Here is a 23,968-nt window from a genome sequence, read left to right as displayed (position 1 = left end):
ACAGATAAATTTCCTAAAAATTGACACCATTTCGAAGCATAAGTCATTCTCCAAACAGCCTTAATCTCTCTCCGAATCCTGGAAAAATAAAAGTAATCGACATTTTTAAGAAAACTCATTAGGCCCTTACGTGATCATTATGAGACCTAGGTGCTGGCACTTTTAATAAAAGTTTCCTTGTTTAAAGGGCTTTCAAACGGTATATCATTTTCCAGAATTCCTTTTATCTTCGTATGAGAAATTACGTTTGTTTTACAAGAAAACGTGTTCACGAGCACTCACGAGTGTTAGTTATCAAGCTGTTTAATTCATTGAAAACTCTTTTAGATGGACCAATGGTCAATTTACAGGCACTTGCTCCCTGCCTTAAATATGTCCACAAATGTTTTATTCCTTTCTATGACCAGAGGACCCTAAATATTTAAACAACTTGCACGACATAAATTCAAATTCAATTAAAAAGCAAAAATCTAAATATCTGGAATCTTTACCAATATAATAAAATAATTTTAGAACATTTAAATATTTGGGAACTATAGACAACAAACACATCATAATTTATATTTATATATTGATTATTTAATAATATAAATCATGTATAAAACAAATGTGTATTTGTATCTAAAATAATTAACTATTTTAAAAAGGTACATTAAACAAATAATTGCATATATGAACAAAACAAGAAAATCTACAATTGTTTGCTATTTATAACTTTATTTACAATTTTATTTTTAAAATATTTATTAACACAACATACAACTTAACTTATGAATAGGTACATTATGTATACACTAATGCCACACACACTTCGGCAATACAATTTTTGTTTAAATTTATTTAATATGAGCATATGCACACAATTTTATTACTACATAGAAGTTTTATTAAATAGCTAGGCAAAAAAAATGTACAATTTTATTGAATTATTAGTAAAAATAACAAGGTTTTTTCTATTTTTTTTTTATAATACAGTAAAAATATTAACTTAATTGATTTCATGAAAAAATAAGAAAATAATTTTTTGTTTAGAAGCACCTCTAAGAAATCATATAATTCTCTCACTGATAGAATGTTCCTTACGAAGGTTTTATTTTGGTAGATTAGGTATTTAAATTAGAAAGTTTGTCGCTAGATGGCATAAAGGTGTTCATTTACACCTAGTAAGTGGTGAACAAGTTTGGTAAAACAGCTGTATTGAATTTATTTATTAATTTTAGTGTTTTTAATTTTTTTTTTTTTTTTCTTTTTAATACCTGTTTAGCCATCTAATTTATACCCGTATTGATAACTTTGTAAACAATGTGGTTTCAGTTTTGTCTTTTTTCCTAACATATTCAACAATATCTGATTCAATCAAATCTGCTCGTACTTGGTTCTTATCTTGAAAGATACCAACATAATTCTATGTATTCAAAAAAATTATCGTACAAAATTTTAATAACTTAAATCTTGTTGCTTAAAATCTGTATTATCAACAATCAATTTCTTCTTTTTAAAAAATAATAATCTATAACAAGAATTTTATGTCTTTATAAAGAAAACTAAAAAAATTATACCATCAAATAATCTTATAAAGCTATTGAAGAGTTTTATATTTTAAATTCTACGTAGAAAAAGCTGTTTCGAAATGCCGCTTCCCTTTATAGATAAATACATAAATGAAGCTTTCAGAATGAATACAAGTTAATAAATATCTTTTACAAAAAATAAGCTTATTTTAAACAACTACTTACTCTAAAGATTTAAATTCACTTCTGAAATCCTACATTTTAGGTGAATGTTCCCTCAAGTCTTAGAATACTGTAATGTTATTATAAAGCTTATGTTTTTATAATAGATTAAAAGACTTGTTTTCCTTCAATTTAACTTCGAAAAACAACTTGGCACAGCCACTTTTTTCTTAAAAAACAAAATGACATATTTTGCTCTTATCTAAACAATAATTTATCCCTTTTTAAATTTAAGTAATAAAATACTAGCTGCCATATAAATCAATATCCAAATAAGTGTGGATATAAAACCAGCATAAACAAACGGCTGGTCTATGTCCCATCCTCTGGCCAAAATCGATCTTAACGATTCTGTAGATAATGTTAATGGTAGAAAATAGCTAATTGATCTTAATATCCTGTGCATACCTTCAACTGGCCAAATTATTCCTGTAAAAAAAAAACAAATAAGAAGTTATTTAAAAAGACTTTAAAATTAAAACTTTCCGTGTTCTAGTATAATAGATTTTAAAGAATCCAAGTACGCTTTTGAAGGATATGTTAAATCGAAGAATTGTCTCACCCAAGATATTCCAGTATATCTTATCCGAGCATTAAGGTTTATCCGAGCGTATAGGATTCTGATTGTAAAGTCAACATCTAAGGGCTAGTCCATAGGTAAAACCCATGGGTTTTTAGGAAATTCCAATTTTTATCTTTTAACAAATGGTAAAAGTAAAGTAATTGCCTATTTTTTCAGGCGAGGCTTACCGTCCAACTACTAATTAGGTGACGTGGACGGAGGCGACTAGCGAACATACTTTACTGTAAATTTCTTTTATTAACCATTAAATAAAATCCAAGGCCTAAGACCGGGGAATCGAAAATCCAGTACCACAATATATATTAGCTTCGCAGGTCTCGCCTCTAACCGCTCGGCTAGCGTCTTTTAACAAATGGTTTATTTATTTATCTTTTTTAATGCCCTTACTATACCTCATCAGTTTCTCCAGCAATTTTGACGTTCCTTACTGACGCCAGGCGAGTACTTACCTCTCCAGTACAAGTCTGAGAGGATTTTAGGGAAAGTATGTCTTCCCTTCCAGAATTTTGCTAAATTCCCAGTGGAACAAAATCTTCCTTGTATAAATATCTTAGTAATCAGTCAAGAGGAGTGAATATCAGTTTTCTTCTCTATCTTCCCCCACAGAATGTAAACGTGTGCAATCACCGTTCCAAACTTAGCTTCTTTAACGCCCGCGTGGAAACTAATCAATTTACTCAGAACGCGTTTCCAGACCGATCTTTGTTTTTTGTCTTAGAAGGCAGCTCGAAATATAGCTCTGCTGATCTATACTCTATCTCTCTCTCTCTCTCTTCAGCTTCTCCTAGGAAAAAACTGATGTCTATTTCGCAAAAAGGTTTTGGCGATAGGTATCGTGAAAATCACAAAAAAAAAGAAAAGAAAATGCCCTAATTTCTCTGATCTGCATGTAGATTCTTTGTATAATCCGGTCACAAAATTGTATTATTAACCAATTTTATATAATATTTTAGGGAAACATTTCAAAATAAGGCTTATATGAATGTCGAACATGGTTCATTTCAACCTATTATCAGTTTAAATGTGTTAACTATTCTGGGCAGACAAATTGAAAAAAAAAAGATAAAATTATAATAAATTTGTAAACTATAAGTTTATTTTTCAGTTATTTATTAAACTTAATATATTTTCAAAACTTACCACAAAGCATAACGAATGGTAGAAAACTGCCAAGTGCTAAATAGGTTGCATTCCTTTCATCATCGCAGATACAGGATACGACAAAACCTAAATAAAAATAGAAATTTCTCCAATTAATTTTACTGTTATATTTATTTGATTTTGCTAAAATCTTAGAGGGCAGGATCAACAAAAAGGTCCTCTCTCTTCTCTTTGCAGTAGATTGCAATGAGGAGGAGAGGATTTCGAACATATAATAATGGATATGTCCACGTTATGTAGTAGGAAAGGAAACTAATGTTTGACGACTTATACAGGTATTTAGATGCACCATTTCGCTAAGAAGACATAATATTCGCCACCAACATCTATGTGCTTAAATCTGTAGCAGAGTAGCAATGAAATATGAATGCATTTAAAGTTATAGCCCGATTAGAATGAATGGAAGAAAATGATTAGAAAAGGATTACGGTGATTTTAATTTCGGTTAAGCTATAAGGATGGCAGGAATATAGAGTACTGATCCATCCATTAGTGGTAAGTTTGTATGTAAATAGTTGGATATAGCAGAGGGATGAATGTGTGAAGCGAATGTATTTATAAGTAAGAATGGAGAGTGAGTGATATTCTAGTGATAAGCGCCTAGACGATGCTGGCTGTATACATAGACGGTGCTGGCTGTATGGCGAAAGCCATTGCCAAAAAAAAAAAAGACTGAAATGTTTTAGATAAAACTGTGCACACAGAGACTATGCAAGTTACAATAGAAACGTTAAAGCCATTTTTAAGAAAATAATAAATAATAACAATAAATTCATTATGACACTTCTAAGATTGTGTTAACACAATCGATACATCAAATTTGGACTCAGGGGACACCATAAAATATGCATATCCAGCGGAAGGATGCTGGATATTGAAATTTTTTTAAATTATTATTATTATTTTTGTAACTATTTTCAAACAAACTTCAAAAAATCTTACAACTAAAATCTTTACCATAAGTCATTCCACAAGTACCACAAAGTACTACCAAGATGAAAACCCAAATGAAATGTCCTTGGTTGACAACGTTGAAGACGAATAAGGCAAAAATCAATACGGCAAGCGATTGTATCATCATAATGACGAATTGGGTTATAACATGTGAACTGAGAATTTCAAATCCAGTTATACCTAAAAAAAAAAATAATTAAAAGGAGAAAATATATTAGAAGTGTTGAAACAACAATCAAGACGAGAAATAACATTCTAGCCTGCAAATGAAACAAACTTCAAAATTAACTTACCACAAACAAGACATCTTTCTAATATTCCCTCGTTCCTTTCGATTAACATTGTGCCTGAGGTCAGAGCTACCGATAGAAAGAATACAATTCTGAAAGCACAAGAATAAATTTATTTATTTATTACTTTATTAAAATTTCTCTGATCGAAGAAAGGGAGGATTTCAAGTATTCATTAAGATTCTTCTAACTCGCAATATTTGACCTAAATTAATTATATACAATATAGTATAATTATAGCATCATAGTTTGTAAAACTACACTGCTTTAAAATGAAACTTTACAGAGGAGCTTACTAATACGAAGTTTACAGAAAAGCATACATAGGTGCAGAGCTGGATTTTCCTATAGCCTAACTAGGCTCCAGCCTAGGGCCTCAAGATCAAGAGAGGCCTACATTCAAATTGTTAGCAGAATTAAAATTACACTATTCTAAAAACCGGTGAACACTAAAACACTGTTTTAATGGGTGCCGGGTCATGTGGGGATTGAAGGGAATGAAAAAGCTGATCATCTGGCCACTCCTTTCATTGGGCCCGGAGCCTGTCCTGGGGTTCGGTTCGTGCGGTTCTCAGAGATTGGATCTGGAGGGAGCACGAAAAGAACTGGGTGATGTGTCCTGGGGTAAACACAGCAAGACTATTGCTTGCCTTGGCTGTGTAAGCAAAGTACCAAAGAGAACCAAAGAACCAAACCCCGTGCTTGGATAGAAATCAGATTACTCCTGATTACAGGCCTATTTACGGGGCACGGTAGGTTCAGGAAACATCTGCGCAAGGTGGGGCTTATTAGCTCGGGGACCGTTGTGCAGATTATGTTAGGAAGAGGAGGAAACGGCCTCTCACCAGTTGTTTGATTGCGTTGCAATCGAGCGGTTGCGCTATGAAACCTTTGGAACGCTGAGGACCAAAGGAGATAGTACCGCAAAAAGAACTAGTAGGGAAAGTCCTCAACCTCTTTAGGAGGGGAGGGTTCGATTACTAGAACTAAGAAGGGGCTGGCACAATAAGTCTCTTGTGGCTGCGGTGCCGTAGGGCGTAGGTCCTGTCCCATCTAATATCTAAAACACTGTTTTAGTGATGTATCACAGTAGTGATGTATTTTATTATCTCTCCTGTAATTTACAAACTTAAAAATGGGCGGTGAAAGTGCCCTTATAAGTGGAATAGCCTAGGGCCTCTTTTCATCTAAATCCGGCCCTGCGTAGGTGCCATTTTCAAGTATATGACTCATTCAGCAAGTGTAGTGTGTGACGGAAACATTTTAGTGAAGTCGAAATCTCTATACTGATGATAGGAAGTGCAAATTCGGTCAGGGATAAAAATAAACATGCGTGGTACGAGGGATAAAATCAAAGATATTATAGGATACTGTTCGGGATTCTAAACTACCCAAAGATAAAAATAAAAAATATGTGATTTCCCAAAAGTGGAGTTGGAAAATGTGGAGTTTTTGATGCTAAAATTGCCTACAGTTAGACACTAAACTAGGAAACTGTCCCTTCAAATATCTTGGCAGATAAAACCATGCTTAAATCACGTTAATAAATAATGAAAGAAAGTAATTCTTACGTCAGTATAACACCTGGTGCTGCAAAATTTGTGAAATTTGGTATTCTAGGACCAAAAATTGGCGTGTTAAACTAAAACAGAAAATTGAAATCAACATTTTAGTATTAAATAAAAAAAAAGAAATGACACACAAAATGTGGATAAGAAAATTCATTTTCATAAATTAATAAATTATAATTATCAATAATCAAATTTATTTTAAATCAGAAATAGATTATTAACTTAAGGCATAATTTTTTTTTTTTTTTTAAACAAACATATAGAAAAGTCTACCCTTATTGGAAGCGTCACTAGCGATTCTGGAACCTCACAAGCTCTAGCTAGCCCTCTAGCAAACTCTTGTAGATTCAAATAGATATCTCGTTTTAGTAAAATGGCAATTTGTTGATCTGAAAACAACAACGGATTTTCAACTTCTGTAAAAAAATTTCAAACAACTATTGGTACAATTTTTTGGTTTTGTTCTTTTACTTGACATATCCAATCGCACAGAGATTTCACTTCCTTCCAGCACCGTATCGTTTGCATTTCTTTCCAATTCTGTCCTGAGTTCCATCATTTCAGAGAAATAAGGTGGTATTTCTAAAAGTCCCCAGGCCCAACCTTTGGAAACTGCGTAAGATGCTTCTTCTAAACTCTGATAATTTACCTATAGACCAGAATGGTTTGGAACATAAATTAGGTATAATATTTTACAAGAATTAACTTTATGCTGATTACAAATGAAATAGATCTTTCGTGTAATTTAAGCCTTATTTACTTATTTTTTAATTAAATGAAGTACCTCTTAATACGCATTAAAAGAGTGGATCATTTTAAATACCTTGGGTCAATAGTAAGAAAAGGATGGTTCCTCCCAGCAGGAAGTAGAGAGGAGAATCAGGGAGGGGAAAGAAGTAATAGGACTGTTGAACCCAGTGATATGGAGCGGAAATTGGGTACCCAGAACCAAGAGGTTGATCTTTACATCGATTCTCCGAAGTATCTCCTATTGTATGGTGCAGAAACATGGGTATTCAACAGAAGACAGCGCCGCAAGAGACTGCTGGCAGTAGAAATGGAATTTTTTGGAAGAGATCTGCAGAATGTTTCGAGGTGGGACAAAGTGAGGAATGTGGATATCAGGGAAAGGATGGGAGTGGAGAGAAACGTACTGGAGATTAGAGAGAGGCTAAGGCACTCACGATGTATGGACATGTAAAGGAGGATGGGTCCAGAGAGATTGCCTCCTAAGGTGGTGATGGATAGCGAGGTGGATGGCCGGAGGAAGAGTGGAAGACCCCAGAAGTGGGTGGAGGGACTAGGTGAAGAAGATGATGGCCGGGATATGGTTTGACAGAGGAAGAAGGCATTTACTCGTGATTACAGTTCCTTAAAAAAAAAAGCCTCCGGATTTCGACGAGAAGCTAAAATCATGGGCTACGATTGCCCAAGCTTTAATTAACAAAAAAATTAGAAAACATTTATATACTCACCAGTGTATGCTTACTCTTTCCTAGAAGATCTAAATATCTACAGCCCAAATTTTCGTAAACACACGAAGAATTGAAATTACATGGAGTGCCAAACGAATGTTCATTGTTGACAATGGCTAAATGCAGTCCAACTGGATCGCGTCCGATTGATAGACAAAATATAACTATTTCTATAATTGGCATCACGAATATAAACATTATCATTCTGTAAATAATAAAAAATTACCTTTATAATCATCTTAATTGTCTGAAAATGAGCATAAAATGTTATAAAATTTCAGAATAAACAGTACTAACCCAACTGATCTCCACATCCACAGTATGTTCTTCCAAATTAATGCTTTCATATGATTTGATGCATATATTTGGAAGGCATCTTTCCAAGAGCATTCTACTGTTTCTTCTGGAGGTAATGGGTCAACTGGCTGTAAAGGCAATATTTTAAGCAATTATTAGCAGGAAATTTTCTTACTAATTTGGGATAATTAGTTTATAATAGGAGAAATTATTATTCCCTTCCAAAACGCAACAGTAAGAAATGGTAATCTGGATTAAAGTTATCCTTTGGAAACGGCGAACAAGAACCCTACTGATATTTCTCTCAGGCAAGGCAAGGCCTGTAGATTCTATTCTGTAAATACAGTGGAGTCTCGGTTATCCGTCATGACCGGGACCGGACACGTGACGGATAGTCGAATAGACGGATAATGGAACAAAACAGGAAAATTTCCAAATTCTTTTGTTTAACGTATATAAAACTTTGTATACATATTTTATACGTTTATACGCTTAAGCCTTAAAGGTCAGGTATCTTTCGTTATTCAATTCATTCTATTGTGTACATATTAAAATTAATGAATACAATGTCTGCGACATCTAATCGGTTTTGTTTGTGGTTGATCTTTCTAGGAAAAAACCCCTTCAAACTGTCGAATGATGGACACGAGTATGGTACCTAAAAGACAGAGGAAAAAATCTCAAAAGAAAATATTAACACTCAGCGTTGAACAGGTTTTTTATTTTTATTTTTAAATACTGAGGTCAGTGACGGTTAATTGGAATAGACGGATAAAAGGGTGACGGATAACCGAGACTCCACTGTATGAAGCTACATGCAAACTTAAGAGTCGAAAAAGACCTTGTCATTACGCCTAAACATAGCAAAAAATAGAGTTAACTGTAAAGGGCTTAGCAGGAATCAGGGCCGAAATTTCCTATAGGCTAACTAGGCTTCAGCCTAGGGCCTCAAGATCAAGAGGGGCCAAAATTCAAATTTTTAGCAAAATTAAAATTACACTATTCTAAGAACAGTGAACATTAAAATACTGTTTTAGTGATGTATCAATAGTGATGTATTTTATTATCTCTCATGTAATTTACAAACTTAAAAATGGGACTGTGGAAGGGCCTCATAAGTGAAATAGCCTAGGGTCTCTTTTCATCTAAATCCGGCCCTGGCAGGAATAATGGAACAATATATATTATTTTTAATTTCTCCTGTACTAAGAGAATAACCATAAACAAGCAAGATCTTCAAAGGATTTCATTAATTTTGCTTGCAGTTCTACCAAAAATACTCTACAGCCCCTCAAACACATTAAAAAAAAATCTTATTATAAGAAGAACTGACCGCAGGCGGCGGTGGCGGAGATGCAGGTCTTGCGTTGTTCGCAATCATATTGTCACCAAATTCACCACTGATTTCGGACATTGTTTCAAAGGCATCATTTACTATACCATCTTGAAGTTCCTGGGACAAGTAAAAAAAAATAAATTAATAAATTAAATTATTAACAAAATATCTAGAGAGAGGGGAAGGCTAATTCTTTTTCTTATCATTGAACAGGAGCTCTTTGGCAAACATTTGGGAATGTTTGGTTTTGGTACCTCTTTGTCCGTTCTGATTAGTCCTTGAGGCTAATCTTCTCTGAACACCCCGGAGCACTACTTTTTCAGCTAGGGGAAGTGAAATTTTGAAATATCCTCTCAACCTACTTTTTTCTCAAGGAGTTCAAGCGGAAGATTGTTGGGGTTTAAAAGATGAATTTGCAAATAATCATATCCAATCAGCATTCTGGGATTCAGGAAGGTAGTTCTCCTTCAGAAGATCACAAAATATGACAGGAGTTAGTTGATCTACGAGACAATCTCAATATTTTTCAAAATACTGTAAAGTTTTTCCCAAAAAAAAAATAACTTTACTTTCACAACTAATGCCTGCCACTAGTTATTTTATTATGTGGGTTTGATTAACTAATAAAACTCGCTAAAGTTGTAAGTAATAACCTGATTTATTAACACGTTAACATTACTCACATTAACATTTACAAGCAACTAACGCTATTCATTACAGTCACCATTTACAACAGTCACAACAGTTTACTGTTACTTACTCACTTCGTAACGCCACAAAACTGTTCCCCGACTGACCACTGGTCCGCACTGCACCGAATTGCACTAGTCTCAGCTACACTAACACAGCTCTACTCATCAACTGACTAATTGCCCAACTAGCTACCACTGAAGCACTCCGCAACACTGACTCTCCAAGACTAACTCATAAACTTGACTAATAACTATAAACTCTAATAACTCCTTAAAACTTGCTTGAAACTTGATTAACACTGACTCAATTGAAACTGAAAACTAGATTGAAAACTCGATTGAAACTCAATTGAAAAACTGGATTGAAAACTGACTTCTCCAGCTGTGTCTGCCTCCTTTTAACTGCGTGCCTCCCTCCAACTGGGACTGCCCTCCTCCAACTCTCTGAGCATAAGTTTCCACGCCCTCCTGATGTTCATTGGCTGGAGAAAACATACTGCCACCACCTCAGCTGTGAGCCGCCTCCTCCCATTCTCCGTCTCTCTCCAACTCCGTCTGTCTCCCTCTCACCTGTCAATCACAGGCTGGGAAACACATATGCCACCACCCCAACTGAGGCCTTTCTCTTAGCTGGCTTTTACACAGGTCACTAACTCCTTGAACAATCTAGCCCTTTCCTTTCTAGTTCAATAAAGACCGGCCCTTTTGTCTACACAGTGGTGGCCTGTTACCGGCTTTAGTCGCTTAACCCCTAGAACAATCTAGGCCTTTCTTTTCTGCCACAAGTAGATACCGCCCCTTTTGTTTATGCAGTGGCGGCCTGTTACTGACTTTGGTCGTTCAACCTCTAGAACAATCTAGGCCTTTCTTCTCCGCCCAGGTCAACTTCGTTACACTGTTCCCCTCTTAGAACTGTTCGTCCCGAACAGAAGTCTCCTTCGTGATGTAGGGCAGCAATCGGTCCAAGTGTACCACCTTCATCTTGGATCTGGGCGTACGTTGGATCTCGAACACCAGGTCGTTGAGCAGTGAGACAGTGGTGTAGGATCCTACCCAGCAACTTAGGAGGTTTTCCCTTTTTGCGGACACGCTTGTACGACAAAACTTCCTCACCTCTCCGGAACGTTCTTCCAATGACCTGCCTGTCATACGATGTCCTCGTCCGGTCGCTGTCCAGTCTTTTCCTGCCGCGTGCCTTTCCACGTGCAGCTCTCCACTTCCGGCGAAGTTCCGCAACGTAGCCGCTCACGTCCGACTCTTCAGCTTCCAAGCTGCCTTCTAGGGTCCTGTAGATTCGCTCCACCATGCCGTCAGAGTGAGGGTGTAGCGGCGTTGTCCTTTTCCTCCTGACGCCGAGGATCTGGTAGACCGCCGATGCTGCAGCTGCCGGTGACGAGTCCTGACCTGCTAAGTCGTGGGCCTCTGCCCGCTTACTGAAGTGGTCCTTCACAACCGGAATGTTGCGTATCTCTCTTCTGGAATCAGGAAAAGGTCCTGCCATATCGAAGGCTATCCTCTTGAGCGTCAACCCAACCTTGTCCTGCCTCAGGGCGCCATTGGTTTTCCGGCTGGTTCCCTTTCTTGCTACCCACTCGGTGCTACGACTACCCCAGTCTACACCGTCCTCGTGGTAGCCTACCAAAGAGAACCGCTGCCTCCGCTTGGCCCATGCCCTCTTCACTCCAAGGTGCCTCTCGGTGATACCTCCGTGAATTCCCGACAGCTCCTCTTCTTTCCTGTCCACACTTTTCCGGTCTCGCGACAAAATGTCCATTTCAATGGCGAGCGAATTCCGCTGGGCACAGTAGCTCGGTACGTCCCGACTGCTGGGGACCACTTTCCGGACCGCTTCCTCCTGACACTTGAGCACAGACCCCGTGTCCTCACCCAGAAGTTGTTCCTCCCTGGTCGCTTCAGGGCTCCATTCCACTCCTGGTTGAACAATAATGGTACTCTTACCTTGGTCTTGCTCTTCCTGTCCGCTGCAGTTTTCTAGCGCTTTTATGCTTTCTTCTTCCCACGCAGCTTCCTGAAGTTCTACCCGGCTACGTCCTCCCTTAATCTGGTCACATTCACATATACATTGCGACCTGCTATCTCCACTACCTGCATCATCCTTGCCGCCTTCGTCTTCTTCTTGGACTTTACCTATTTCATTCTTCATTTCTTCTTGCATCCTACTTATTTGCCTGGTTATATCCCTTGTTAGTTCTTCTTTCATCTTTTCCTGGCCCTTGTTTCTTTCATCTAAGCGCTTGTTCATCTCATCTTGGCGCTTGTTCATCTCATCTTGGCCCTTTCTCATGTCTTCCATCATCTCCCTCATCAGTGTCATTAACTCTTCCATGTTCTGCTTCCTAGTACTCACTGGCATATAACACTCGTCTATTTTCCAAAACTTTCCGGCAATTCACACTTACTCGTTTAGCGGTTCTACTAGATCCCACTTCTGACACCAATGTAAAGTTTTTCCCAAAAAAAAAATAACTTTACTTTCACAACTAATGCCTGCCACTAGTTATTTTATTATGTGGGTTTGATTAACTAATAAAACTCGCTAAAGTTGTAAGTAATAACCTGATTTATTAACACGTTAACATTACTCACATTAACATTTACAAGCAACTAACGCTATTCATTACAGTCACCATTTACAACAGTCACAACAGTTTACTGTTACTTACTCACTTCGTAACGCCACAAAACTGTTCCCCGACTGACCACTGGTCCGCACTGCACCGAATTGCACTAGTCTCAGCTACACTAACACAGCTCTACTCATCAACTGACTAATTGCCCAACTAGCTACCACTGAAGCACTCCGCAACACTGACTCTCCAAGACTAACTCATAAACTTGACTAATAACTATAAACTCTAATAACTCCTTAAAACTTGCTTGAAACTTGATTAACACTGACTCAATTGAAACTGAAAACTAGATTGAAAACTCGATTGAAACTCAATTGAAAAACTGGATTGAAAACTGACTTCTCCAGCTGTGTCTGCCTCCTTTTAACTGCGTGCCTCCCTCCAACTGGGACTGCCCTCCTCCAACTCTCTGAGCATAAGTTTCCACGCCCTCCTGATGTTCATTGGCTGGAGAAAACATACTGCCACCACCTCAGCTGTGAGCCGCCTCCTCCCATTCTCCGTCTCTCTCCAACTCCGTCTGTCTCCCTCTCACCTGTCAATCACAGGCTGGGAAACACATATGCCACCACCCCAACTGAGGCCTTTCTCTTAGCTGGCTTTTACACAGGTCACTAACTCCTTGAACAATCTAGCCCTTTCCTTTCTAGTTCAATAAAGACCGGCCCTTTTGTCTACACAGTGGTGGCCTGTTACCGGCTTTAGTCGCTTAACCCCTAGAACAATCTAGGCCTTTCTTTTCTGCCACAAGTAGATACCGCCCCTTTTGTTTATGCAGTGGCGGCCTGTTACTGACTTTGGTCGTTCAACCTCTAGAACAATCTAGGCCTTTCTTCTCCGCCCAGGTCAACTTCGTTACAATACTTAGTGCTGACACTTCTAGAAAGTCCTAAAACTCCAGGGAAGTATTTTAATTAACCATTTCTTATTGGCTAATTCTGCCTGATTATATTCAATACTTCATATTGAGGCAATGGCTCAAGTTTTGAAAGTCACATTAGTAACTTAGCTCGTTTTATTTCAATATTTTTTCTTTCAATTTTCAAAATTTCTATTTTTCTGCAACCATATAGGAATGTTCACATTACTCAACTAAAATCAGCTGTGCAATGCCCAACTTTACCTCACTAGTGGGGAAAAATTCCCACTTTCCTCACTAGTGAGTGAAAAAAACTTTATTGTGCTTCCTTGATATAAGAAGTTTTGTTATTAAATATTTTCTGTAAAACTTTAATAAGCTTATTTAACGTAACTAAATAATTAAAAAACGAATATTAAAAAAAATAAAGTAAAAATTGAAAGGAATATAGAAATAAAAATGATATTTTAATAAATAATTAGATATTTTTAATTATAACAGTTAAAAAGGTTATAGTGTTACCTTACATAAAATTTAAAATGGATTCTAGTGATTCCTGTTTAGTTGTTTTTTTTACTTAATAACCCTAATGGTTGCAGAAAAAATATAATATTTAACTCGAGTGTAAAGTATTTTCCTCACACGAGGCAGGGTTTGCACTTGCACTCGCCTCGCTTCGCTCGCTCATGCGTGCAAACCCTGCCTCGTGTGAGGAAAACTACTACTTTCCACACTTGTTAAATAAATAACTATTTCAAACACCACAGCGGCCAAATAAACTACAGAAAACTTTGGATACCAGCAATTCTTACACCCCAAATGGTCGATGTAAGTAAAAATTAGTATTCAAAGAACAAAGCAAAAGCAATTCTATAAATATTCAGTAAGGATGTTTAGTTTTTAAAAAAAAAGTAGTAAGCAAGTTACAGGGGGGGAAAAAACTTTAGATTAATGGAGGTAGGGAATAAAGACCAAAAATAAACAAAAAAATTATCTTTAATTTATGCAAATTTATCTAAATGTATTTGTATTCAAGCGCAGCAATTGGCTGGCATTGGTTGATTGGTGAATGGTTAATGTCAAGGATCTTCCTCGAATACTTTCCTGTATTCATGGACTTTTAAAAAAATGATAAAACCGAAATAAAAAATGAAGTAGTAAAAAATCATACGTGATCAGATTCAACATTCAAAATAGCGCAATACAACTTTCCTACCAGAATTCGGCGAATAAAAACTATTTTTAATAACATCTCAAACACGGTTCTTATAACTTTTTGTAGAATCGTTTATAGTAATCAATGCTTGTATACTTCAATTCGTTTTTCTCTAAAATGCTAATCCAATGCAATTCATAAATTTCAAACAGTGACAAACAACGTGAACTAAAACAATTATTTTAATAATCACTTTATAGCCTTTCAGCATCTTTCATTTTTTTCTGCCTACAGAAAAATGACTCATTTTAATGTAAGGATCATAGCAAAGAAGAGAATAAATGCTGAAGCAGGAAATGTGATGAGTATTAAGTAATCTTGTTTCATTTTCTTCTAGTAAGTGAACAATGTGAACTTCGGTGTTTTGTAGTTTGGAACCGATCACGTGGTTGGAGTAAAGCTCTGTGTGCTTGGAGAAGTGATTGGTTTTCAGGGGAGAAAACTCCTAGCACTTCTCATCTTCTTCTGATGCTGCAGGATCCTTGGGCCTACTCAATCTGAATAGATCACAGAGCTATCTGGAGTAGCTAAAGTGGAGTTGATCTCTCTCTATTCTGCTGATCAGCTCTTCTACTACCCAGCCACCTTGTTTTGGAGACGGATCCTTGTCAGCGTGTTGCTCTAACACAGGGATGGCGAACCTTTTTTAAGACGTGGGTCAAATTTTGTTCATTTTTTTTTAAGTACTAGCTCTTGGGTCACTAATGCCCATTTGCACAAGAGTTAAGTTTAAAATTTTTAAACTGAATATTTTCAAAAATCTAAACATCTTTAAGAATTCAGTTGGCTTAACGGGTAAAACGGGACGAAACAAGTGGCTATGGAAGTCTCTTTTTACAAACATAACCTGAACAAAAGTGTGTTTTATCTGAAGAAAAATCTAAATATGGTTATTTGCTTTGGGTTGTCGATTTTTTTAACAAACAAAATATGAGTAAAATTATACATTTTATTTGATATTTTGTAAACACTTTTGCTTCAATTCCGTTTTTGAACTGTAATGATCAAACTAAAGGTTATACAAGATAGCATTTAAATTGCTTGATGTGTCAATGCGTGAATTGAAAAAAATACAGATAGAATATAATTTAAAAAAAAATAAAAAAGTTTACTTACCGGTAATGTGGAAGCTGTATGTGCTACAACATCCGAAACTATGCTGCTCCGTCTACGTTTGCCTTTGTTCTGTAATATACTTAATTTTAAGAAAGCATCCTCTAAAGAATCACTATTATGCCTTAATAACAACTCTGCTGGTGATTCTTCGGCCAAAAATCTACCTCCTCTCATTAGACCAATCTTTAGGGGGAAAATAAACAAAATCAATTATTGGATCTAATTTAATAAAATGCACTTAGATTCAAAAGAATACAGTAAACAATGTAATAAGAACTGTAGAAACTGGTTCTCTCTAAATGCCCAACCAAAAGTTACAACTTTACTTAAATAGTTGATTCAATTATTTTATTACGATTTTCTCTAAAACTGTGACATGAATTTTCGTGAAGGAAATTACTGAGTACAAAGATCTTACTCTTCCGTCGTTATCAATACTTCTTCCTTTTATAAATTAAGATACATTAAATGGTACTTTTCCGTTAGCCGGGCGCAAATGTCGCCAATTGTGAACCAAACGCGAGTCAAGTCAACGGAAAAAAGTCGAAAACGTTCAACTATAAACAAATATATATTAGTAGTAAGCAAAACAAGTTCAACTATAAACAAATATTAATGAATTGTAAAGAAAACAGTTTTACCCAAAACTGTTTTTCACTTGCGCCCGGCTAACGGAAAAGTACCCATTAAATTTTTAAGATCAAAATAAAACATCGTTTGAAATTATTTAGAGAAAAACTAGCGTAATTTGTAAGAGGTTTTTTTTAGGTTACAAATTGAATTTTTAGAAAAATTGTGAAAGCTTGCGTTTTAGATTTTTTTTTCTGATGAGCAATTGAATTATTTATAACTTCTAGGTAATTACAATGGTGATTTATGATTACAAAAGTAACTTTAGATTTCAAAATTAACAATAAACTTTGATCATTAAAATTATTTTATTTAAAGTAAAATTTTATAATTTTTCTTTGTAATTAATAAGTGTTTAAGTTTGAAATTAGTTTTTTATTATTAATTTAAAAAAAAAAGAAATAAAAATGGTAGTGTAACCTGAAAATTGTATAACCATAACGGATCATAGCATTAAGCTATCAAGTGGCTTTGCATGACGTCATTTATTCAGTCACCAGCTTTAGTACCTGAATTACATGGTCGGTTCGGTAGTGTCGGTTTATCGTTTTTAAATTAATAAATAAAATTATTATTTATAAAGTAGGTATGTGATTTTTACTAGTTTAATTACTTTATTTTATTATTTTAATAGTTTTTTTTTTAATGTTTTGCTTTTAATTGTTCTAGGTTATGGATTGGATTTAATTTCTCCAGGTTCCACAATCCCAGTTTCATGCCCCACGAATGAAAGATGTTCTTTGGTTTCAGTGATAAACAATCAGAAATTAAATTTTTGACTGCAACTTCGTTAAATTATTTTATTGCCATACTTCACCAGTAATTAAGAAAATGATGGCTGATATATAACATTATTATTAACAACCATTATAAAATTATTATTTACGTACGTTCTTCATTATTATCATGACAAAATAATTTACCCAGGGTAATTTTTGCGTATTTTATGATTAATTTTGATTAAATATTTAGATTTATTCCCAAATACCCTATTATAAAGATGATGTTGAAAACTGAAAAGCTGTGTTATCTTCTACAATTCTCTGATAAGTTTACTGTTTAATTAGATGATTTAGAAAATCGGCACACTTACCAAGGTTGCCTGTTTTGTCTCATCAATGTAGTGAGTTGTTATGATAATCGTTGTACCCTTAACTGTTGTCAATTCAACTAGATAGTCCCAAATTCTGAAAAAAGAGAAGAAAGTTCGTTGAATTAAGAGAATGCCTAATGAATACAATGAATGTTCAAAGACAGTGGCATAGAAAGAGTAAAAGAGCGACCAGGGCTTTAGCATTTTGTTCTTGCCTCTTCGTCATATTTGCTTCTTGTATAAATAAAAATGAGCATTCTAAAATTTTGTTGGAATAATTATATTTGATTTGGGGAAGTTCCATGATAATAAAGTATCTATTCAAAACTAAATTTCACTTAATATAGTTTCAATTAGCATCAAGTAATCAAATACATTCGACTTTTTCCTAAAATACCACCCAGAACTTTTTCTTCAGACTTACCAACTTATTCTGAGACCACTCTTCAGAACCTATGCCATCAGCTATCTTATTTAACCACCAAGAACCAGTAAAAAGTACTTAAGTCTAAAACCATCATCCCATTTCACCTTTACAGAAAAATAATTTTAAAAAACTTGGCCTTGAATCTTAACGAGATAAAATCTCAATACATAACTTTTTCTCCTGTCTTCTAAAATCAAATCCCTTTATTAGTATTTTAACCAGTTAACTGTTTCGATCTTGTTGTAAAATCTGTCCCCTACGTGCGTCGTACAAAAATTAAGCGATGACGTATATATTCGGTCAAACCCAGAGTATGTTTTTATGAAATTGGGTTGCTGCAATGAAATGACTTTTATATTTTGTTTTTCATTATTTATTTCATGTACATTTATTCATTTATTTATATTAACATAAATAGGAACCAAAAACATCAGAAATAAATTTCGTTGCACTCGAATATACTATTGTTGTTGATCTGGTAACAGCTTGCTACACACTGATTTATTTTCTTCGATCGGACAAAAATATTTTCTAAATTACCTTTATTATCTCAAATACGCATTCAAATGATAAAGTGTAATGAGGAAATCCGACAAAGAATCATTCATAAAACTTGGAAAAACCTGGTGCCACTAAATAAACTAAACAGCTTACTCAATACTCTCCTTGCATAAATACCAAATTACAAAGAATGCACACTGCTGCAATTATCCCGAGGAGGTCGCAACATTACAGACTGGTATTTATGCAAATGAATCCCTGACCAGATGATAAAATACAAACAATTATGCAGGGAAATATCTTGGCAGGTTGGTAGCCCACGATGATCGCTAAATCCCCGCAAATGAGCCCAAAAAAAAAGCTCCGCCTCTTGAATACACAGGTAAATAGGGAACAAAAGGATCCTCATCCCGTTTTGTATTACCAGGCGCGCCACTTACTGCATAGTCTAGCCTAACACAATTGTATGAATTCGTTATTGATTCAGTGACGACTAATAAAAGACAAGGATACATTTACGAAGACTAATTCATACCATATCAATCTATTAGTTCTTTTTATTTCGAGATGGCCTCAGAATATTCCAAACTTCTTGCAGTTTACGAATATATTTTAGTTTTAACTAAAATTGCAAAATTAACTGCCGATGGTCACTACTGAAAACGCATGACGAAAATTTTACTTTTTTCAAGACGAATATCTTCGTCATAAACAGTTAACTGGTTAATTAAAAAAGAAAACGTTTAATTTAACTTAAATCTTATATAAATATGGTAAAAATTGAAGTTTTAAAGAGAGTGTTTACTAGTTTTTGTAAGAATATACAAAATTGAGATTGCATTTTTTGTCCTACGCCAAAGTTAAAGTTTCCAATACCTTTGTCTTAAAACTGGATCAACACCAGACGTTGGCTCATCCAGTATAAGTAATTCTGGATCATGTATGAATGTTGCTGCCATGGATACTCTTCTCTGTTGCCCTCCGCTGTTACAAACATTTCTCATTATTATTTCTTTGTGGAACATAACGTATTATTATGTTTATAACTCGAAGTAATACAAAAAAAAAAGACTCTGACACGCTTCATCATATAGCTTAGTTTTATACATATATTATATTCATTTACTAGCCTGAGCTCCTTGACACGTCTTTCGGGTCCGGGCAATTGTAACAATTTAATAAGAAAGTCACTTCTGTTCTCAATATCGCTAGTCTTCAATCCGGCCACCCATCCAAAGAATTTAAATGTTTCCATAATTGTAAATTCACCATAAAGTGCAATTTCCTGTTAAACAATAGAACCACAAATAATTTCAAAAAAGAATTGCAAGTTTTACGTTTATTAACTACTATAAGAATAACCTAATACTTGATTTTGCACAATTGTGGGGTTAGGTTATACGGTTATTTGCAACCGCGATGTAATTAACATCTACTTTAAAAACAAAATGCACACTACTACTCGAAATTAATGTTATTTATTATTACATTTAAATTAATGAAAAGAATATAAAAAAACTGTTGAAAATTTTCTGTTTTTAATGTTTACAATAAAATAATTGTTATAAAATTATCTATGATTATTTCTTCATTATCAGCTGGGGCATAATTTTTGGAGGGCAACTTTGAACATTATCGAAGATCATACACTATTTACCAACGTCAATAATTACCTACGTAAGTATTTGAAACCTGCTGGGAACCTAAGCTGATTAATATTGAATTTTAGTTCTAAATTCTCGAAATTGTTCTCCTTCATAGATAAGGCTCCTTTTAAACGATAACAGTCGGATATTGCCGAAAATATATTTTAGTTGTATAACAGAAGATAAGGTTTCATTTCATGCAAATCTATGGACGAACAACTTAAGGTGGGTCAGCTTCCAGCATCATCTTTACCGTAAGCTCGATCGTTTACTAGGGTTCAGTTAGATAAAGTACAGTGGAATATATTTTTCTGAGTCAAGAGACACTTCAAAAATAAAAACTATAATTTATCACGCCCATAGCTAAAAGTCCACCAATGTGGAACTTGTAAAAAACTTTAAAACCATAGGCACGAGTTTTAATTTTTCTCAAGGCTGTTACTTCACTAAGCAGTTACAGAGCTTTACGACTTCCATTTGCATCGCATGCTTTTAGCACAATCTGGCACATTTATTGCTTTTTATCATTTTACCACTAAACTACTAGCTTTTCCCAATATTTACTAGAAATTTCTGGTATACATACCTGCGGCATATATCCAACCCTAGGTCCTGGAACACCACTACCTCTATTTCCTGGTTTACCACCTAATACCCAGATTTCGCCACTATTAAGTCTTCTTCGGCCAACGATACAACTTAGAAGTGTAGTCTTACCACAACCGCTAGCTCCCAGTAATCCATATCTGGAAAGAATCATTTTTATAAAAAAGTTTCTCGCAAATTTGGCACTCATGATTTTTCTTAAACAAAAAGCAATTAAGAAAATTTGCACTATTGGGTAACTCTACTTTTATTGTAAAGAAATATCTCAGAAACTAAACTATAGAAAGTTGAACTTTGTATTTCGATTCAATTCCGCAAGGGGCTCATATATAGATTCCATGGGATTGGGATTTCTACAGGGATTGGTAACAAAGGATGCTGCGATACTTTATCTAGTCTAATCAGAGCGGTTTTTTTTTTGGTCCTGTCTGTTTAATTAGACTTAGGAATTTGATGACAGGCTCCTGCGCATGCATTTTTCTAATCTTGAGAATAATACTGAGATAAATGTCTACATCAATTTTCTCACTAGTTTTTTTTTAAAGATAATTTTGCTTTGGATATTGATTTTATAACTTTGCCATAAATCTTAAAAAACTATAAGGAAAACTATGGAATTTCGATTATTTGTTAGCGAGAAAATTTTAGTCACCTTATCTTTTACATCTTAAATATGTATTTCTTGTAGAGTCACCAAACTTATGACAATATTAATGTCAGCTTGAATCAATCAATTAAATTTGTAGTAAATCAGCAAGATGGTTTAGAACTAATTATACGGTGGAATACCTTAGTCATCTTACGTAAAACAAACTATTATAAAGTATTTACGATATATCCGTACCTAAAAAAAAAGTCAATCGAACACTAATGCTGACTTGGTAACTTCCAGCTACCGGAAGTAGGCATTTTACTGAATCGATTTGTTTTTCTTTTTACTTTTTTCCAGTGAAAGCAAAAAATTTTCTTTACAAAACTTTTTTAATGGGTTTTCTCAGTTGCCATATTTCATTATAATGAAGATGCTATTAGTTATATAACTGAGATTAAATTTTCGAATTATTTGTAATTTGCGTAAATTTATTTTATAACTTCACCATAAATCTTAAATCATCTCTTGGAAGAACACACACCAAGTTTCAGCCAGATCGGTCTATTTCTTTGTGTTTGGTATTCGTTTGAATCGAGGAAGTCGAGTGATTTTCAAAAAATGGACGAAAAAGAATTTCGTGTGTTGATTAAACACTACTTTATGAAAGGCAAAACGCCTCAGGAGACTAAAGAGAAGCTTGATAAACATTATGGTGACTCTGCACCTTCGATTAGAACAGTTTATAAGTGGTTTCAAAATTTTCGGAGTGGCCATATGGGCACAAGTGTCGCTGAACGTTCTGGACGCCCTGTTGAGGTTACTACTCCAGAAATCATTGATAAAATCCATGATATGGTGATGGATGACAGAAGAGTGAAGGTGCGTGAGATTGCTAGTGCTGTAGGCATGTCGAATGAACGGGTACATAATATTTGGACACGACAAAGCTATCCGCAAGATGGGTGCCGCGATTGCTCACGCTTGACCAAAAACGAAATCGTGTGAAGTGTTGCAAGGACGGTTTGCAGCTGTTCCAGAAGAATCCGCAGGACTTTAAGCGTCGTTTCGTCACTGTGGATGAAACATGGATACATCACTACACTCCTGAGACCAAAGAACAATCTAAACAATGGGTTACCAAGGGGGAATCTGCGCCAAAAAAGGCGAAGACCGTTCCTTCGTCCGGAAAGATTATGGCGACTGTCTTTTGGGATTCGCAAGGAATAATCCTCATCGACTATCTGGAAAAGGGTAAAACTATTACAGGTGCATATTATTCATCGTTACTGGACCGTTTGAAAACCGAGCTGCAAGAAAAACGCCCACGATTGGCCCACAAAAAAGTCCTTTTCCATCACGACAACGCACCAGCTCACACCTCAGCAGTTGTGGTCGCAAAATTAATGGAAATAGGGTTCCTACTCGTTTCACATCCCACCTATTCTCCAGACTTGGCTCCCTCGGACTACTATTTGTTCCCCAATATGAAGAAATGGCTGGCGGGAAAAAGATTTTATTCAAACGAGGAAGTGATTGCAGAAAAGAATGGCTATTTTTCAGACTTGGACAAATCCTATTATTCGGAAGGGATTAACAAACTAGAGCAGCGTTGGACGAAGTGTATAAGCCTAAAAGGAGACTATGTTGAAAAATAAAAAAGGTTTACCCCAAAATATTAAGTAGTTTTTATTTTTGCACGGACTTTTCAAACGACCCTCGTATAAGGAAAATTAGGGAATTTTGTGTTGACTTTGCATTTCTTTAATCTTTTAGTAAATTAATCCCTCTGTGTTTGTGCTTCGAAAATCTATAATATAATTCTTCGTGTGATTCTAATTTTTTTTTTTTTTAAATAATAATTTAATTGGATTGGATTCCCAGGCGGAGGTCCCGGGTTCGAATCCAGCAGCTGACCCTTAGATTTTCTCTTCTTAGGAGCTTCTTACAGCTCACTGACTTCTCACAGCATTTCTTAATGATTAAATACATAATTGCTAGTAATTAATATAATGTTACATTTACTTACATACACCCTTTCGGTACGGTCATATTCAAATTCTCTAAAATGATGTGTTGATTCTCTTTTTGTCCGTAAGTCTTACAGGCTCTTCTAACGCAGACAGCATGTTGTCTTCTAGTCCACACGGTGCTCTGCTGTGGTACTAGTTTACCCCTGACTGTCGGGGTTGTTCCACCACCGCTCGTGGACATCCTGTCTGGATGAATACAGAAATTAGTCTTACAATGATGGAAACATTTATGGACGGATGTAATCTTAAACATTTTTACTAATCTCTTATTAATTACTTCCTCATGCACAATCTCCTTCACCGGAAATATCTATTTTAAGATTTCCCGAGTCCTAGCAATTAGTTTCCAAAAAAATATTACGTGAGTTTTGTGTGAAAATTTCTCATCTGTGAACCATTACAGGAAGCTGAGACTTTATATATCGAGTTGGTCTCAATTATGGGAATCGATCATGGGACTTGGCGATCAATATCCGTCTACCGGAAATACCACTTTAATGAAAATTTTT

The 23,968-nt window shown here is 35.3% G+C and overlaps 1 protein-coding gene across 5 annotated transcripts in view; it reads right to left on the bottom strand.

Annotated features, from left to right (window-relative positions):
- Positions 1-1,222: 1,222 nt before the first annotated feature.
- Positions 1,223-23,968, bottom strand: part of LOC141446526 (ABC transporter G family member 23-like) — a 78,797-nt gene continuing 56,051 nt past the window's right edge. For 4 of the 5 annotated variants that reach the window (XM_074113071.1, XM_074113068.1, XM_074113069.1 and 1 more), the window contains exons 2-17: positions 23,456-23,645; positions 20,818-20,977; positions 19,716-19,870; positions 19,462-19,569; positions 17,658-17,751; positions 15,935-16,117; positions 9,398-9,517; positions 8,065-8,192; positions 7,768-7,972; positions 6,764-6,941; positions 6,566-6,681; positions 6,293-6,363; positions 4,725-4,813; positions 4,435-4,611; positions 3,457-3,543; positions 1,223-2,162 (exon numbers count right to left, since the gene is read on the bottom strand). In XM_074113071.1, coding sequence (XP_073969172.1) covers positions 1,948-2,162; positions 3,457-3,543; positions 4,435-4,611; positions 4,725-4,813; positions 6,293-6,363; positions 6,566-6,681; positions 6,764-6,941; positions 7,768-7,972; positions 8,065-8,192; positions 9,398-9,517; positions 15,935-16,117; positions 17,658-17,751; positions 19,462-19,569; positions 19,716-19,870; positions 20,818-20,977; positions 23,456-23,640 — 2,271 coding nt within the window. In that variant the 5' untranslated portion in view covers positions 23,641-23,645 and the 3' untranslated portion in view covers positions 1,223-1,947. The remainder of the gene's footprint in view (positions 2,163-3,456; positions 3,544-4,434; positions 4,612-4,724; positions 4,814-6,292; positions 6,364-6,565; positions 6,682-6,763; positions 6,942-7,767; positions 7,973-8,064; positions 8,193-9,397; positions 9,518-15,934; positions 16,118-17,657; positions 17,752-19,461; positions 19,570-19,715; positions 19,871-20,817; positions 20,978-23,455; positions 23,646-23,968) is intronic. The other variant, XM_074113072.1, reaches the window with a different exon arrangement.

This window comes from Rhodnius prolixus, unplaced genomic scaffold, assembly GCF_049639745.1.
Source record: "Rhodnius prolixus isolate KJV_2025 unplaced genomic scaffold, Rpr scaffold_7, whole genome shotgun sequence".
Lineage (NCBI taxonomy): Eukaryota > Metazoa > Arthropoda > Insecta > Hemiptera > Reduviidae > Rhodnius > Rhodnius prolixus.
Note: the sequence above shows the minus strand (reverse complement) of the source record. Positions and strands in the feature narration are given on the sequence as shown.